Source organism: Budorcas taxicolor, chromosome 2 (genome assembly GCF_023091745.1).
Source record: "Budorcas taxicolor isolate Tak-1 chromosome 2, Takin1.1, whole genome shotgun sequence".
NCBI lineage: Eukaryota > Metazoa > Chordata > Mammalia > Artiodactyla > Bovidae > Budorcas > Budorcas taxicolor.
The window spans coordinates 1,206,751-1,223,911 of record NC_068911.1 but is presented as its reverse complement, the minus strand read 5'-3'; the positions used below and the strand labels follow the sequence as shown (position 1 = coordinate 1,223,911).

Here is a 17,161-nt window from a genome sequence, read left to right as displayed (position 1 = left end):
GGGCCTTGGCAGGTGGCGGCTCAGGAGACTTGGGGAGACAGGGCAGTGGCGGGAGCTGAGTCCTCTCCCAGTCTTGAAGGCGGGGGTCCCGGGTCCTCCTGGGTTGGAGGCTTCCGGCCCCACCTCTCGATGGGCGGGGCAGAGGCTAGGCCCCCCCCACCTCTCGATGGGCGGGACAGCCATAGACCCCACCTCTAGGTGGGTGGGGCGGTCAGTAGGCCCCACCCCGTGGGGCGGGGCAGTCGCTAGGCCCCACCTCTGGGGCGGGGCAGGAATCTCCTCGGGGAGGGCGTGTGGGAGGCTGACGGGCGGACAGGGTGGGGCACAGACCCTCCCGGGGAAGGCCGGGACCCCTCACGCCCCGCCTGTCCCCCCGTCCGCGGCCTGACCTGTCCTGTCCCTGCGTGTCAGCCCAGGACCTGGCCCTGCCGTGTGCGCAGCCTGCAGGGCCTGGTGAGCTGAGGGGTGCTTCCACAGGGCTGTGGACTCCCAGCACCTCGCCCTGCAGGTGGGGCGGGGTCCCTCGCGCTCATTCCACTGACAGGCCTGGGGCTGGTCCTGCAGAGAAGCCTCGGGCAGCCGGTGAGCAGGGCCTCGCAGCCCCGGCTCCCCGCCCCTGAGGACCGCTGACCCGTCCATTCCGCGGGCCTGGTGGCTCAGCACGGGCTGGAAGGGACAGGCCCGAGGCCCCGGCCCGCCATGGGCGTTCACGCCCGGCTGCCCTTACCGACCGCTGCGGTTCGTCCGGGCTGTAGCGCTGTAACGCTGCTGTCTTTTCAGCGGCCGAGTCCAGACCCCTGTACCCACGCCTCCGCCGACGGACAGGGGTTGCCCCGCTTTGGCTCCTGTGAGAGCGCTGCGGTCAACGTTCAGGCACACGTTTCTGGGCGGGTGCGCGTTCTGTCTCAGGCGCGTACTTGGTGGAGTGGGTGATGCTCCGTTTATGGGTCCGCGCTGGTGCAGCCGCCCCCCGTCTCCCGATAGCTGTGATGCTGGGTACGTGTACGTCTGTGTGTCTTCCTGGGAGAGAGTGCTGCTCAGGTTCTCTTCTCACTGGCTTGTCAGAGGTCTTTGTGAGTTTTGAGTCACGCTAATTTGTGAACTTTAAGTCCCGGGCTGGATGTCAGTGCTCAAAGAGCCGGGGCCCGGGACACTGAGCATCACCGCGGCCGCAGCCCGCTCCCCAGACCGCACCTGGGCCTCCCCTGGCTCCCACGCCCGCCCCAGGGGGGCACCCTGGGAGCCCAGGTCCTCCAGGAGCCTGGGGGGCCTGCAGACACCTCCCCCTGCCACACGCTTGTTCTCTTCAGGATACCAGGCAGAAACTCTTTAAATGTCCCCACACCCACTGAACGAGCCCTGGAGCTCTGCCCCCACGGAGACCCCACCCCACCCATCCCCTCTGGGCACCCCCCCGAGACCCTCCCGGGTTGCTAGGGCCAGCGCCGCTCGTAGACGGACACACAGTCCTGGTCCCGGGACCGTCCCCACCGCCCCGGCTGTGGTTCGGGGAGGGGTGCACACCCTACACACTGAGGGTCACTTTTCTTTGGGGTGTTTCTGTGTTTCCTTTGCTGGGGTGGGGCTGGAGGCTGAGGTTCAGGAATTACACAGGGTGAGGGCTTTAAAACAGGAACTGTGCCAGCCACACCGGAAGCCGCCGCTCATGGCCAGGCGTGTCAGCCGTGCCTCTGTGCGTCTCCCACATTCTGGGAGGTGCTTGCTTCCTCAGCCCCCGGAGTCCCCATGGGGACCTTGCCCTCAGCTGCCACCCAGTCCCCAACGGAAGACTGACCCCAACCTCCCAGCTTGTCCACTCCTGGGAAGACCCATGGGGTTCCCGGCCCAGGTGTGGCTCAGTGGGCCAGGCGGGGATGGAGGGTACAGGGAGGAATGCCCCAAGGGCCCTCCCAGGCCCAGGAGGGTTTGGGCTGAGCCAGCTTCTGGCTGGGTTCCTGCCCTGCTCCTGTCTTGCCCAACGCCACCCCGGAAGCTTGTGGTTGCTCAGCCCCAGCCACGACGAGGCCAGGAAAGGCTGGAGGGCAGTGTCCACTTTCCCTCCCCCACACACCCCAAACCCAGGTCTTAGGCAGGGATGCTGGTGGGGGCGGTGGATACAGCCTGGGGCTCCCTGTTTTCTCCCCTTGGTAGACGGATCCCCGCTGCTCAGGGCTCTGCACAGAACAGGCACACTGAGGGTGCTGTCCAGGGCCTGGCTGCCCGGCAGGCCCCTTCTGGGTGCCCTGCCCCACCCAGGCTGGAGTGCCAACCCCTCTGCCCTGCAGAAGTCCCTCAGGAGTCTGGGCACCGCTGCCAGGGGCTGGTGGCCGGCATCCCATGGGGCGCCCGCTTCAGCCCCGGCGCCGCCTCCTGCCAGCTGTCTCTGTGCCTGCACCCGTTGCCCTGCAGCCCCTGGGGCTCAGATCCTGCCTCTTGGGCCCTCCCCTCCCTTGCCCTCCACCCCGTCCTCGTGACTCCCCCACCTCCTGCCCGGCCCCCCTCTACTCGGCCCTGCTGGGGGGCCCGCCGCGGCCTCCATGCCATCGACTGCCCCACACTCTCTCCAGCCCTCAGGAGGACCCCTCCCCGGGTTTCCCGGGCACTTTGGCGCCCTCCCCAATCCTCAAAGCCATCCTCAGGCTGCAAGGCTCTGAGTCCCAGGCGTTTTCCTGTCAGTGTGTCCCCCACACCTCGGTGGGCAGGACTGGCTCCCGGTCACAGTCAGGTGCCCCCTCCCAAAGCAGACAGTGTGGTCACTCCCCTTGCTCCTTGCTCCTGCCCCCTCAGCACAGGGGCCAGGCGCTGGCCTCCAGCCCCTCTGACAACCCCCTGGAGCCTGGGCAAGGGCCTGTTGGGCATGGCCCGCCCGGGGCTGCGTGTCTCCTGCGCCCTGGGAGCCCCACATCAGCCCAGTGCACCCTGTGCTTCCCTCCGGCCTGGGAGCCCGGTCAGGGGCTGCAGACCTCTGTCCTGCCTGTCTCTTTAAGGATCTCACGTCCAGACCTCTGTCCTTGCATCCGCCTCCCTGGACGGTGTCATCACCCCCATAGTTGGATGGGAAGACAGAAGGCGAAGGACCCGCTGCAGACAGGCCGCGGCTGTGCGCTCGCCCGCCTGCGCCTCCTTGCTGCGAGCCCCTGTCTTCCTGCCCCCACCCATCCCTCCTCGGCCCTCAGCAACCCTACCGCTGGGGTGGGGGGCTCAGCTCTTTCCCTCCAGCTGTGTGTTCATCCCAGTCCTTCCACCTAGAAGCCACGTGTGGCCTTGGGTGTGACTGAACAGTTCCATGCCTCTGTTTTCAGCATCTGTAAAATGGGGATTCAGTGGGAAGGGGTTTGACCTAATGCCTGATGTCGGGTAAGTGTCAGTGAAGTCACTCAGTCGTGTCCGACTCTCTGTGACCGCACTGACGGTAGCCCACCAGGCTCCTCTGTCCAGGGGATTCTCCAGGCCAGAATACTGGAGTGGGATGCTGTTCCCGTTTCCAGATCTTCCCCACCTAGGGGTTGAACCGGGGTCTCCTGCGTTGCAGCTGGACTCTTTACCATCTGAGCCGCCACTAGGTGAGGTAGTTGCTATTCTGACTGACGCCAGTTTGTCTTCGTGAAGCGCCACCCCCCACTCTGCTCTGTGGCAGATACTGACCCTGGCATGGGGACCCCGAGATGAGGACACCAGCCATCCCTCCCGGAAGAGCGCCATCTGATGAGGGAGAGGGGGGCCAGTTCAAGCACGTGGTGATGCAGGACCTGTGGTCTAGAGACTCATGCCCAGTGGGCTCCCGTGTCCTGCCCGAGGGACCCTCAGGGCTCTGGAAGCACTGCACCCCAGTGTTGGCCAGAGCAGGCCTCGGTGGGCAGTGCCCACGCCGCCTCCGTGGAGGGCGAGGTGGCAGGTCTGCCCCCAGCCAGAGGCCCTTCCCCTTGTCCTGGAGGCGCTCTCCTGGTTGTGGCCCCCCGGGACTCCGGCACAGCATCCAGCAGAGACCCTGGCAGATGGAACGCACCGGCAGCGCCGCCCCTCCCCGCGGACTGACCGGTGAGGAGCATTCTGGAAGAATGCTAGCAGTTGTCGACAATGGCTGGCTCCATCGCCGGGGCCGGGGTGGTGGGGAGGCTGCATCACCGCATTCATAATTTAAGAATCTGAACAAACAGGGGCCCGTCCCCTCCCCTCCCCCATGCTGTCCTGGCATCTGGGTGCTGGCCTCCTGACTCAGAAGGCTTTCTCCAGAGCACCCTTCTCCCCCCACGCCCTGCCCCGCCTGTCCCCGCTGGGTGCAGAGTGGGGCCCTTCTGTGGCCTGAGCGCCCACCGCACTGGGGCTTGTCACCCGCCGGCCTCTCCGCCGAGGACGGGGAGGTGGTCCTCAGGGCCGCGCACGCACCCCTTCCAGCAAGCATCCCCTGCTTGCCCGCTGGGCCCGGCCCACTGCCCCGGGGCACAGTAGGTGTCCAGGCGCTGTAGGGGCGAATAACCAGGGATGGCCCCACCCCCACCGTGGCTGCTGGCACCTTGCCCGGGCAGGTGGGCCCTCCGCACGGGGATAGGGTGGGCGGCGGCCCGCAGACCGCCCCTGAGGGTCCCTGGGCGGGTCCTGGGAGCGCGGGCTGGGGCGTCGGGCCGGCGCGGGAGGAGGCCGTGCGCCCGCCCTTCCGCCCGCGCCGCTGGGGGCCGCCCGCGGGCCGCGCCGGCCAGAGCGCGCCGTGCGCCCCGGGCCCCGCGCCGGCACACGCTCGGCGGCCGCGGCGGCGAGGAGAGCGGCGGCGGCGGGGCCGGGCGGGCGGCAGGAATGCGGAACCGGCGCGCGGGCTGAGCTGCCCGGGATGGCGCAGAGGCGGCGGCGGCGGGCGGCCTGCGTGGGGCCCTAGTGCGGCGGGGCGGGCGCTCCCCACCCGGCGGCGCGGCCATGGCCGAGGAGCGGCGGAAGGCCGTGCTCGAGCTGCTGCAGCGGCCGGGGAACGCGCGCTGCGCCGACTGCGGCGCCCCGGGTAGGTGCGGGCCGGCCGGGCGCGCCGGGGTGCTGTGGGCCCGCGTGGGTGCGGGCCCGGGCGGCTGCGGCCCGGGCCGGGGGCCGGCCTGGATGCCAGCCCCGGGCCGGGGAGGGCTGCTGCGGCGCCGGCAGGGCTGGGGGGCGCGCGCCGCGGAGCCCGGCTCCCGCTCGGGTGGGGCGCGGGCCCGGATCCCGCCAGCCCCCGGCCCCTGGCTCTGTCGCCGCCTCCCCTCCCCCAGGCTGCGTGTCTTGTCACCCGCCGGCAGCCGCCGCCTTGCGAAACCCGGGGCTCCGCAAAGAAAGAGGAAATCCCGGCGGGAGCCCGGCAGCAGGGAGGGGATGGGTGAGCGGGGCCGCGGCTCCTCCGCGGGGATGGAGGGTCCGCCGGCGCCCCCACCTGCGGTGACGTCATGGCCCGTCTGCAGCCGCCCCCCCCCCCCCCCGCCCCGGCCCTGCGCTGGGAGCGGGGGAGGAAGCACCTGCCGCGGCCACGTGGGCCCGCTGGGAAAGGGGTCGCGGGGCCCCTCACCCCCAAGCCTCGCTGCCCTGGCCAGTGGCCAGTTCAGGTGGGGCCCTGGGCAGGTGCCGTCTCCCGGCGCGCGTCTCCTGGACTTCGCTCCTGGGTGGTGCCTGCGCTGGGGTGATTTCCTAGTCGCGGGAGCCCTGGGGCTAGCGTTCAGGGATCGGCAGGAAGAGAAAAGGCTTTGCTCTCAGGCCCCGCGGACCCTGCTAGGGAGCTGGCCGCCCCGGGCGGGTGGTGCTGCAGCGGGGGTGAGGCAGGAACAGCCCCCAGCAGCTGGGCGGCCCTCCGGCCTGCAGGGACACACTGGGTGCTCCTGGGGGCGCCTAGCCTGAGCCCCTCAGAGCAAGCCGAACAGCATGGAGTGGCTGAGCCCCCAGAGAGGGACGGTGGGGACACGGGGTGGGGACATGGACTGTGGACATCGGCCAAGCAGGACCCACCGCCCGGCTCCCGGCCGCGGCTCGTGCACTGGGCTGGGAGGGGTCTCCTCCCGGTCGCCGCCTCCAGGTGCCGGGAATCTGCTGGAGCGCCCCGAGGGGAAGCAGTGGCAGGCTTCCCTGGAGGCGGGCGGGCTGAGGGCCTTCCCCACGGCCTCCCTCCGAGCCGGCTGCCCAGGGCCTGTGGCTGTGCGCGGAGCCTGCATCGCCGCCGCCTGCTGCTGCTGCCCGCCTGGCCACCCCTACCTCTCTCTCCCGGGCCTGTGTTTCCACTTGTCAGGAGGGCGAGCCGTGCCAGGGAGTGGTCTGGGGAGGAAGGCAGCCCGCACCGTCTCCTGCCAGGCCTGGTCTGAGGGGCCGGGCCATGGGGCCAGCCTGCCCAGAGAAGCTTCTTGGGACACCGAGCCTCCCTGGCAGGAGGGAGAGGGGGCCCCCTTGGTGTGGTGGTCCTGCAGCCGCCGCACCCGCCCACACACCCACTCGGCCAGGGGCACTCCGCCCCTGCCCGCGGGCACAGGCGCTCAGGAGAGCCGCTGCCTGGTGCTGGGCCACACCCCTGCCCTTCAGACTCTCGCTCCAGGGCCTCAGATCCTCGCCTCGTCTGTTTGGCAGCCTGAGGAGCAGCCAGGACCTGGGCCCCTGTTTCACAGCTGGGGACACCGAGGCCTGGAGACCTGCAGCTGACTCCGTGGGCGTGGGGCCTCAGGGGTGACCGCTGTCCGGGTGCCCGGCCCCCTGACCTGTGTCACACCGCAGCCCACCCGGAGCGGCGCCTTGGGGCTGGGGGTCCCCAGGGCCCTGGCCCCCCAACCACCAGGTGTGGGGCTGTGGGGATAGATTTGGGCAGGTCGCCACATGAGGGCTGCTGGCAGGGAGGCCGTCTGGGGGTGGTTGCAGCCCCTAGACCCTAGACTGTGGGGCTGTGACCTTCCCCAGAGTGGGCGCTGCTGCCCTTGAACATGGGGCCTGGTCTGAGGCTCCTGGAGGTGCTTCTCACTGCAGGCCTGCACGGCGGGGGGGGGGGGGGGTCTCCGTCCCAGAGGTGGGGGGGCTGCACTTCTTTCCTCTGGGTTACCCGCCTTGTTGGTCACCCACCAGGTGACCGTCTGGCCTCCGACAGGCAGGAAGGGCGAGGCCTCCACGCGTTCCCTGGGCTGAGGTGTGGGTGGCCCTCCTGTGGGGCTTTGATGCCTGTCACCTGGACCGCCAGGTGAAACCGGTTCTGACTGGCGAGGTCTGGGCTTGTCAAGGAGCGCTTTCTGGGAGTGCGGGTGGTGGGACGGTGGTGTGGAGACCCTGCTGGGGGCCCGGGGCTGGGGGCCGGGCCTCATCCCTCAGCTGGGACTGGAGCGTCTGCTTGCCCGATCTCAGAACAGGAGGTCTGTGCTCCACCCCAGGGGGCTTCAAGGCAGAGGTGACTTTTCAGACGTTGCTGTGAAGCGGGGCAGGAGCGCCCAGGCTGGGAGGGGCTCCGCAACGTGGCTTGATTTGGGAGAGGGTCCCCTGAGAGCGTGGCCGGCAGGGGGCTGCTGAGGAGTGGGCTGGGCAGATGGTCCCCGCCCCCTGGAGCCGCAGCCCGCTTGGGCTTTAGGTCGCTATTTTTTTCATTGTGGGGAAGTACGCGCAGAGTCACCCTGTCACTGGGCGCTCGGCGGCGTTGGGTGCATCCACGTGGCGCAGCGTCCCCGCCGTCCGTCTCAGTCTGTCTCGCGAGCTCTTTCCATCTTGCAACAGAGGCCTGTTCAGTTAGACACTGCCTCCCTCCTCTCCCCAGCCCGCAGCCTTCCCTGGCCGTCTGTGGGCTCGACCCAGACGAGCAGGATCGCACAGGCTCTGTCCTGCGTCTGATGCATTTCTCTGAGCAAAACATCCTCAGCGTTTATCCTGCTGAGTCTGGCGTCACAGTTTCCCGCCTTCTTTAAACAGCTGTGATGTCGTTGGCTGCGACATCGTACTGGTCTCAGGTGTGAACACAGTGATTCGATGCTTGTACGTCCTGAGAAACGGCCGCCGCAAGAAGTCTAGCTAGCGCCCCCCACACAGCGTCTCTTCCTCGTGGCGAGCGCCTTGCAGACCTGCTCTCAGCAACTCCCGGGTGTCTGCTGCCGCGCTGTCGGCCCCAGTCAGCGCGCTGTGCATTCCGTCCGCAGGCCTCGTTGATTCTGTAACTGGAAGTTGGTACTTTCTGACCCCTCTTCAGCCAGCCCCACCTCTGACAACCTGTTCTCTCTCTCTGTGAGTGTGGGGTTTGGGGTTTTGCTTCTTAGCTTGCACGTGTTAATACAGCATTTGTCTTTATGTCTGGTTTATTTCACTTAGCGTAACGCCCTCACGATCCATCCACGTGGTCACGAATGGCAAGGCCTCCTTTTTGACGGCTGAACAGTATCCGTGTGTGACACGTCTTTATCCAGCCATCCATAGCTTCACTGTGGTAGACGGTGTGTGGTAAACACGGGGATACAGATACCTTTGTGAATTCATTTTCGTTTCCCTCAGTGAAATATCTGGAAGTGAAATTACTAGATTGTACGGAAGCCCTATTTTAACTTTCTGAGGAACCTCCGTACTCTCTTCTGCCTGCAGGTCGCCCAGATGTATCCTTATATCCACCGCCGCCCTTGCATCCTCGTCTTTGCAGGCTTCTTATTTCCCGTCTTTTTCTTGATGGCTCTTCTCATGGGTGTGAGCTGACACCTCACTGTGGAGTTGATCTGTGTTTGCCTGGTGGTTAGTGGTGTGAGCGTCTCTCCACGCATGCGGCATTGGCATCTCTTCTTTGGAACGACGTCTCCTCAGAGGCTTTGCCCACTTTTTAATTGAAGTGTTGAGTCTTTTGTTGGTTTGCTATCACGTGAGTTCTTCGTGTGTTTTTGGATGTATTTAGGCCCGTTGTTAGGTACACGATTTGCAGATGCTTTCTCCCATGGATCGCCTCTTTATTTTGCTGGCGGTCTTGCTGTGCAGGAGTCTCTAGCCACACGTGTTCATTTTTGCTTCTCTGCCTTTGCTTTTGGGGTCAGACCCCAGACTCATCGCCAGGACTGGCGTCAGGGAGCTCGCTGCCTGCGCTCCTCCGGGAGCTCCGCAGCTCCTGGCCTTGCACTCAAGTCCTTAGTCCATTCTGAGCTGATTTTTTGTAAGACAGTGGTCCCAGTTCATTCTTTTGCACATGGAGGTCCAGTTTTCCTGTTCATTGAAAACACCGTCCGATTTCCTTTGTATAGTCTTGGTTCCTTCGTTGTAAATTAATTGACCACATAGGTGTGGGCTGATTTCTAAGCTCTCTGTTCTGTTCCATTGATGTGTACGTCTGTTTTAAGGCTAATGCTATCCTTTTTTGCGCACTTTCTCGATTACGACAGCTTTGGAACGTAGTTTGAAATCAGGAACCGTGATGCCGTCCGCTTTGTTCCTCTTTTTAAAGCTTGCTTTGGCTGTTTGGACTTCGAGGTTCATAAACATGTTAGGATGGTTTGTTTTGTGGTGCCATTGGAATCTTGACAGGGGTCTCTGTAGATACCTACTTTGACACTGCGGATGGCTTTGGGGAGTGTGGCCGTTCTGATGTCAGCTGTCCCTATGCGTGAGCGCAGCGCGTCTCTGTCCGCCCGTGTCTCCGGTCTCTGGCTTCTGTGCCTTGCAGCTTTTATGTGTCTTTCACCCCCTTGCCTAAACCTATCCCTGCTAAGTCGGCTTCAGTCATGTCCAACCCTGTGCGACCCCATAGACGGTAGCCCACCAGGCTTCCCCGTCCCTGGGATTCTCCAGGCAAGAACACTGGAGTGGGTTGCCATTTCCTTCTCCAATGCATGAAAGTGAAAAGTGAAAGTGAAGTCGCTCAGTCGTGTCCGACCCTGTGCGACTCCATAGATGGCAGCCCACCAGGCTCCTCCGTCCATGGGATTCTCCAGGCGAGAGCTCTGGAGTGGGTGCCATCGCCTTCTCCAAACCTGTCCCTAGGTGTGTTATTCTCTTTGATGCAACTGTAAATGTGCCGTTATCTTACTTTCTCTCTCTGATATTTTTATTTGTGTGGCTTTGTTTTGGGCCGTGCCGGGCGCTTGCTGCCGCGCGGGCTCTGTGTCGAGCTGCGGTGTGTGGGCGTCTCTTGCTGCAGAGCAGACTCCGGGGCACTTGGCCTTCAGCGGCGGCGGCTCCTGGGCTCTAGAGCACAGACTCAGTGGCCGGGGTGCAGGCTGGCCCCTGCATGGCGCGCGGGGTCTTCCTGGCTCAGTGGCCCTGGCGCAGGCTGGCCCCTGCACAGCGCGCGGGGTCTTCCCGGGTCAGTGGCCGGGGCGCAGGCTGGCCCCTGCACGGCGCGCAGGGTCTTCCCGGGTCGGGGCTTGGACTTGTGTCCCCTGTCTTGGCAGGTAGAGTCTTTGCCGCTGAGCTGCTAGGGGAGCCTCTGATCATCTGTGTGTGTTGGTGTCTAGTGTAAAGAAACACAGTAAATTGATGTACATTGATTTCTGTCCTGCAACTTTGCTGAAGTCGTGGAATAGTTCTAACAGCCTCTCCATGGAGGCTTGGTTTTCCACGTATTATACATTGTCGTCTGCAAACAGCGACAGTCTTGCTTTCTCCTTTCTTGCTTGGGTTCCATTTTTTTCTTTTTCTCGCCTGTTTGCTCTGGCTAAGCGTTCCAATACTTCGTTGAATAACAGTGGCGAGCCTGGGCACCCTTGACTTGTTCCTGGTCTTGGAGGAGAGGCTTTCCGCTGTTCTCTGCTGACTATGCTGTCAGGGAGGCTTGCCGCGGCCTTTGTTGTTGAGGTGACTCCCTCTGCTCGCTTTTCTGAGAGCTTTTTCATAGATGGGCACTGAATCTTGTCAAGTGCGTCTTCTGCGTCTGTCGGGAGGGCCGTGGCTTCCACTCTCCGTCTGGCGGACCGCACGGACCCTGCTGCTCCCCTGGCAGCTCAGTCGGGAATCCGCCTGCAGTGCAGCCGACAGAGGAGGCTCGTGTTCGGTCCCTGGGTCGGGAAGATGCCAGAGGCTGACGTGGCTAACCCACCCCAGTATTCTTGCCTGGAAAATCCCATGGACAGCGGAGCCTGGCGGGATACAGCCCATGGGGTCTCAAGGAGTCAGACACGACTCAGCGGCTGACCCACCACCATTGATTGATTTGGGAATATTGAACCGTCCTTGCATCCCTTGTGAGAGTTGGACTATAAAGAAGGCTGAGCCCTGAAGAACTGATGCTTCTGAACTGTGGTTGGAGAAGACTCCTGAGAGTCCCTTGGATGCAAGGAGATCCAACCAGTCCCTCCTAAAGGAGATCAGTCCTGGGTGTTCACTGGAGGAACTGATGTTGAAGCTGAAGCTCCAATACTTCGGCCACCTGATGTGAAGAGCTGACTCACTGGAACAGACCCTGGGAAGGTTGAAGGCAGGAGGAGAAGGGGACGACAGAGGAGGAGATGGCTGGATGGCATCACCTACGCGACGGACATGAGTTTTAGCAAGCTCTGGGAGTTGGTGACGGACAGGGAAGCCTGGTGTGTTGCAGTCCATGGGGTCGCAAAAAGTCAGACACGGCTGAGTGACTGAACTGAACTGAACTTCATCCCTAGAATAAATCTCAGCTGATGATGGTATATGATCCTTCTAATGCATTGTTGAATTTAGTTTGATAACAGTTTGTTGAGGATTTTGTATCAGGGATATTGGCCTGTGATTTCGTTTTTGTGTATCTTTATACAGAAAACCAGGTATCTATCTGATTTTGGTATCAGGGTAATGCTGGCCTTGTACAGTGAGTTTCAAAGTGTTCCCTCCTGTTTCTGGAAGAGTTTGAGAAGGACTGGTATTATTTTTTGAATGTTTGGAAGAATTCACCAGTGAGGCTGTCTGTCTTGCACTCCGGGTTGCTGGGAGGTTTTTGATTGTGAACTCAGGATCCTGGACAGTTATTGGCCTGTTCAGATCTGCTGTTTCTTCGGGATTCGGTCTCGGCAGGTTGCATGTTTCTAGGAAATAATCAGTTTCTTCCAAGTTGTCCAATTTCTTGATTTCTAGTTTCATACTACTGTGGTTAGAAAAGACACTTGATGCGATTTTGGCCTTCTCAAATTAGCCCTGTTTTCTGGCCTAACGTGTGATTGATCCTGGGGAATGCCCGTGTGCACTCGGGGAGGATGTGTGCTCTCTGTGGCTTCTGGATGGAATTTCCTACGTGTGTTGTCCAAAGCCAGAGCTTCCTGCTTGGTTTTCTGTCTGGATAATCCAACCACTGGTGAGCGTGGGTCTTAGCGTCCCCCCCCCCACCCCCCCCCGCTTACTGTGTTGCTCTCTTTTTCTCCTTTTACGTCTGTTGACATTTGCTTTACATTTTGGGGTGCTCCTGTGTTGGGTACCTCAGTTCAGTTCAGTTGCTCAGTCGTGTCCTACTCTTTGCGACCCCGTGGACTGCAGCACGCCAGGCCTCCCTGTCCATCACCAACTCCCGGAGCTTCTCAAACTCATGTCCATTGAGTCGATGATGCCGTCCAGCCATCCCCTTTGAGTGCCGAAATATTTGTGAATACTCACACTGCCTTGCTGGGTTGATCTCTTGATGGAACGTCCTTCTTTGTCTCTCATTGCAATACTTGTCTCAAAGTCTTTTTTTTTTCTGGGTATTTTTTCCTAAGCATAGCTATCCCAGCTTTCTTTATACTTCCATTTCCTTCCATTTTAAGGTCAGATCATACTCCATTGTACGGATGGACTATTTTACTTGCGCGTTCTTCCATCGGTGGGCGCTTAGGCAGCGTCCACGTTTCAGCTGTCGTGGACAAAGCTGCTGTCGACGTGGGTGAGCAGACGTCTCAAGGGTCTGCTCTCGGTCCTTCTGGGTGTACTCGCAGAGGTGGACTTGCTGGGTCACATGGCTAATTCTTTCTTTACTCTTGTGAGGAATCTTGTGCTGCTTTCCAGAGTGGCTATAGCATTTTATATGCCACCAACAGTGCACGTGGGTTTGAATCTCTCCCCATCCTCACCGTCTCTTGCTTTGGTTTGGGGGCAGCAGTTGCCTCATGGCTGTGAGACGCTATCTCGCTGTGGTCCTGATTTGCACTTTCTTAAATCATTCATCACGTTGAGGATCTTTTCATGTGCTGACTGGCCATTTATATATCTTCTTTGGAGAAATGTCTTTTTAAATCCTTTGCCCACTTAGAAATTGGATTGTTGTTTTTTTTTGCTGTTGAGTTTTGGGAGTTCTCTATATATTCTGGATATTAACCCCTTATCAGATATGTTATTTGAAAATATTTTCTATGTTTCTGTGGTTTCACTTTTTACTTGGTAGATAGTATATTTTGATGCACAAAATTTAAAATATTTTCATGAGGGAATTCCATGGCAGGCCAGTGGTTACGACTGAGTGCTCTCACTGCTGAGGGCCAGGGTTCAGGCCCTAGTCAGGGAATTAAAATTCCACAAAGCCATATGGCATGACCAAGAAAAAGCTTTTTTAATTTTCATGAAATCCAGTTTGCTTGTTTTTTCTTTTCTTGCCTTTGCCCTTTGGTGTCACGTCCAAGAAAGCATTTTCAAACCTGGCGTCACGAAGGTCCTCCCGTGTTTGCTTCTCAGGGCTTTGTTGGCTTAGGCCTCACACTTAGGCGCCTGGTCTGTTTAGAGCTGATTTCTGCATCTGGTGTGAGTCAGGGTCCAGCTCTCTTCTGCAGGTGATAGCCAACATTCCAGCACTGTTTCTTGAACAGACAGTTTTTCCCGCTGATCTCGGCACCTTTGTCAAAAAATGATTTGACCGTATATGTGAGGTTTATTTCTGGGCTCTCTATTCTGTTCTGTTGGTCTCTGCCTACTTTTATGCCAGTATTTTATGCCAGTATTATTATGATTTGATTACTGTAGCTTTGGAGGTCCCTTCAGATTGCATATGAATTTTAGGATGGGTTTTTCTATTTCTGCAAAAAAATTTTTTTTGGAATTTTGATAAATATCGCATTGACTTTTTAGATCATTTTGGGTAATTTGGCATTTCAACAGTATGAAGTTTACAATCCATGGACGCACGATGTGTTTCCTTTTATTTATTTCTTCTTTAAATTCTTTCAGGAACGCTACGTTGCACAGGCCTTTCTCCTCCTTGGCTAAGAAGATTCTGAAGCACTTTGTTCTTTTGATGCTAATGTGAATGGCGTTACTTTCGTGGTGTCCTGCTGAAACTGTGCTGTGTGTATATATGGTGTGTGAGTATAGACACGTGCGTCTATACGGCAGCTGGTTTCCTGCGTGTCAACTTTGAACCCTTTGCTGCTTTGCTTAGCTCATCTACTAGTCTTGGTGGCTTTTTGGTGGCGTCCTTACGCGTCTCTGCGCACCAGGCCGCTTTGCTGGCGAGCGAGATGGTGCTGCCGCTGCTCCTCCTCTGCCGGGTGGATGGCTCTCACTTCTTCTTCTCGCCTGACCCTCCGGCCAGAGTCCCCAGAACCCTGCTGAGCACAGAGGTGCAGCTCCTGCTCTGGTTTCTCTGTGTGTCTCGCCAGCCGTTCGAGTCTAAGGACACGGAGACTCTGGGGCGGGCAGCCACGTGGGCCCAGAGCTGAAGCTGAGCAGAACCTATGCCGTTGACGTGCAGACCGCCCCTCAAAGCTGGCAGGCTCCCGCAGGCTCCGGAGCTCAGGACCAGTTCTGTTGTCCGAATCTGCAGGCGCCGTGACGCTCCAGGTGGAGAGACTCCGGGTGCTCCCTGCCCCACCAGCTTCCCGGAATCTTGTCCAGGATGGGCCCTCCACTGTGGCTGTCCAGGACAGCGTGTAGGCCCGGAGGTGGCCAGCAGGGTGCCAGCCTCACCTGGCCCACGGCAGCCCCACCCAGAGCCAGAGTCAGCCGGGGCTGACCTTGGATCTGCCCCAGAGCTGGCGCTGCCCTGCCCGTGTGTGAGTGTTGGGGCACCTTGCCCTGTGCCTCGCTTGAGCTCTGCGCTCTCGTGGGGGTGGCCGGTGGGCAGGTGGCCCCGTGCAGAGGCCAGATGGGTCGCGGGCGCGGCAGCCCCTCCTTCCTGGGGGTCGGGAAGATGCTGCCTGCTGGAATGTGGAGGACAAGCTTTCGGACTGTTGGAGCCGCTGCCCACCCGGCCCTGTCGAGGCTGCTGCAGGGAGTGGGCGGCGGCTCTGGGGACAGCAGGGGAGCTCGGGGTCACCTCAGCTAAGGGCCGGCCTGGGGTGGGTTCAGTGGGGAGCTGCCTGAGCCGTGTTTGGGGGCCTGGGGGAGGGGAGCTGGAGGACACTGAGCCCTGGGCGGTCCTCGTGGGGACCCAGCCAGCAGAGCATTCGAGGGACCACAGGGAGGGGGGGCCCCACTGTTACAGAGGGGCAACTCGGGGTCACCAGTTGGTGGGGCCCGGGATGGTGGGAGCTGCCCCGTGGAGGGAGCAGGCCCGCCCCTGCTGTGACCAGGATCCCCAGAGGAGGCAGTGCTCGAGGTGCTTTCGTCGTGGGGGCAGCTCTGATGGAGGGGCCGGATGCCCCCGCCTGTGTGTGGCCCCAGGTTAACCGGCGAGCCTTTTGGGGCTGGGCTTCCCCTGCCCGTGGCCGCCCTGGCACAGGCCTTGGTGAGAGTGGGCAGCATCGGGCAACAGGGGGCCGCGGAGCCTTGGCCAGGCGGCAGTCAGCATGGGGCCCCCGGGTGGGGGTGAGCGGCCTCCGTGACGGGAGCGTGTGGGTGCAGCCGGGCCTGGGGCGCTCACGGGGGGACACTGTTGCTGCGGTGTGACCTGTGGACAGGTGGTACCGTGGCTGCCAGGGTCCCCCGGTTACGGGGGCGCGGCTCCTCCCGAAGCAGGAACCTGCCGGGCCCCTGCGAGCCTCGCTTGTTGCAGGGAGAAGTGGAGAAGGCCGCGTGTCCAGCGCTGGGACGCGGGCTCGGAGGTGCCCGCGGTGCAGAAGGACTGAGTGGTGGGGGGACTGTCGAAGCCTGAGGAGCTGGGTGTGCCGGCAGCTCGGGTGTGGGCAGAAGGGCCGGGAGGGGCTGTGGAAAGAGGGGGAGCCGTCCAGGCACCCGGGACGCGGGCGGCGGACGGACTGGAGATGCCTGGCACTCGCGGGGGTTCCGGACCTGAGGGCCAGGCTGGGGGCGGCAGAGCTGGCCGAAGGTGCTTCCCCGTTCGCTCTCCTTCACCTTCACTGTGGCGAGAGTCACGCAAGGCAGAGCTGACCGTGGAAAGGGAAGAATTCACGGCTTTAGAACGTCCCCTGGTTGCGTGACCACCACCTGTGTCGAGCTCAGATCGTAGAGCCAAGAGCCCAGATGAGAAGCTGGAGGGCCCCTGGTGGGGTGTGCGTAGCCTGCGGGGGGCTGTGGGCAGGGGACCCGCGGTGGTGCCTGGTCCAGGAGGGCTGGGCTTGGCGCCAGGGAGGCCAGGGTCTCAGAGGGTACCCGGTGGAGCGGCGGAGGTGCGGCTGGGAGGCGAGGAGGCCCTCGGGCCCAAGAGGGGCTCTGACCACTGGGTCTGGCCGCTGCTGGGAGCGATCCGAGAGAGAAGGGAGCGGGGCCCAGGCGGGGAGGCCACGCCAGGCCCGGGTCCACTGCTTGCCTCTCCAGGGACTGGGCGGGAGGAGAGAAGGTGTGGCCACAGACAGGCGCTGGGCGCCTGCTGGATGCAGCTCCCCCCAGAGCTCGGGCTCCAGTGGGAGGTGAGGGTGGACACCCCAGCGGCGCTGGACGCATGGGGGGTGGCTCAGCAGGGGGCGCCTGCAACGGGCGTGGGCAGTGCACCCCGAGGCTGGCGCCCGCCCCCCACCTCGGTGCCCCTTGGGCCTCTGCCCAGAGCTCAGCCCTCCCCGCTGCAGCCCGCGGCCTTGCCGGGGGCCCCCCCACCCCGGGCTCAGCAAGGGGCACACCTGCTCCTCCCGCCTCAGCCCCAGGACGTGTCTCATCTGCCCTGGAAGAGCCAGGGGGCTGAGTCACGCAGTGTCCCAGGAGAAGGCAGGGTAGCTGGGGCAGCTGCAGGGCAGGAGAGGTGAGTGGGCAGCTGGCGGCCTGGGGCACAGTCTGGCTGGCCGGCGGGTCTGGTCACCGCCCCCCTCTCCCCCCCAGTGCAGGGGCCCAGAGTAGCGCGGGGCAGCCCCGGCCCCTCTGCCACGGGGCGCTGTGCTCCGCCGACGCAGGCCGTGCCCTCGGCCAGAGCTGCTGACCCACAGCCTCTGCTGGGGACACAGGTCCTGGCGGCTGAGTCCAGGCCGTCGGG

The 17,161-nt window shown here is 62.0% G+C and overlaps 1 protein-coding gene across 1 annotated transcript in view; it reads left to right on the top strand.

Moving 5' to 3' along the window:
* Positions 1 to 4,908: 4,908 nt before the first annotated feature.
* Positions 4,909 to 17,161, top strand: part of ADAP1 (ArfGAP with dual PH domains 1) — a 32,389-nt gene continuing 20,136 nt past the window's right edge. Inside the window, exon 1 of the mRNA XM_052662722.1 lies at positions 4,909 to 4,990. Coding sequence (XP_052518682.1) covers positions 4,909 to 4,990 — 82 coding nt within the window. The remainder of the gene's footprint in view (positions 4,991 to 17,161) is intronic.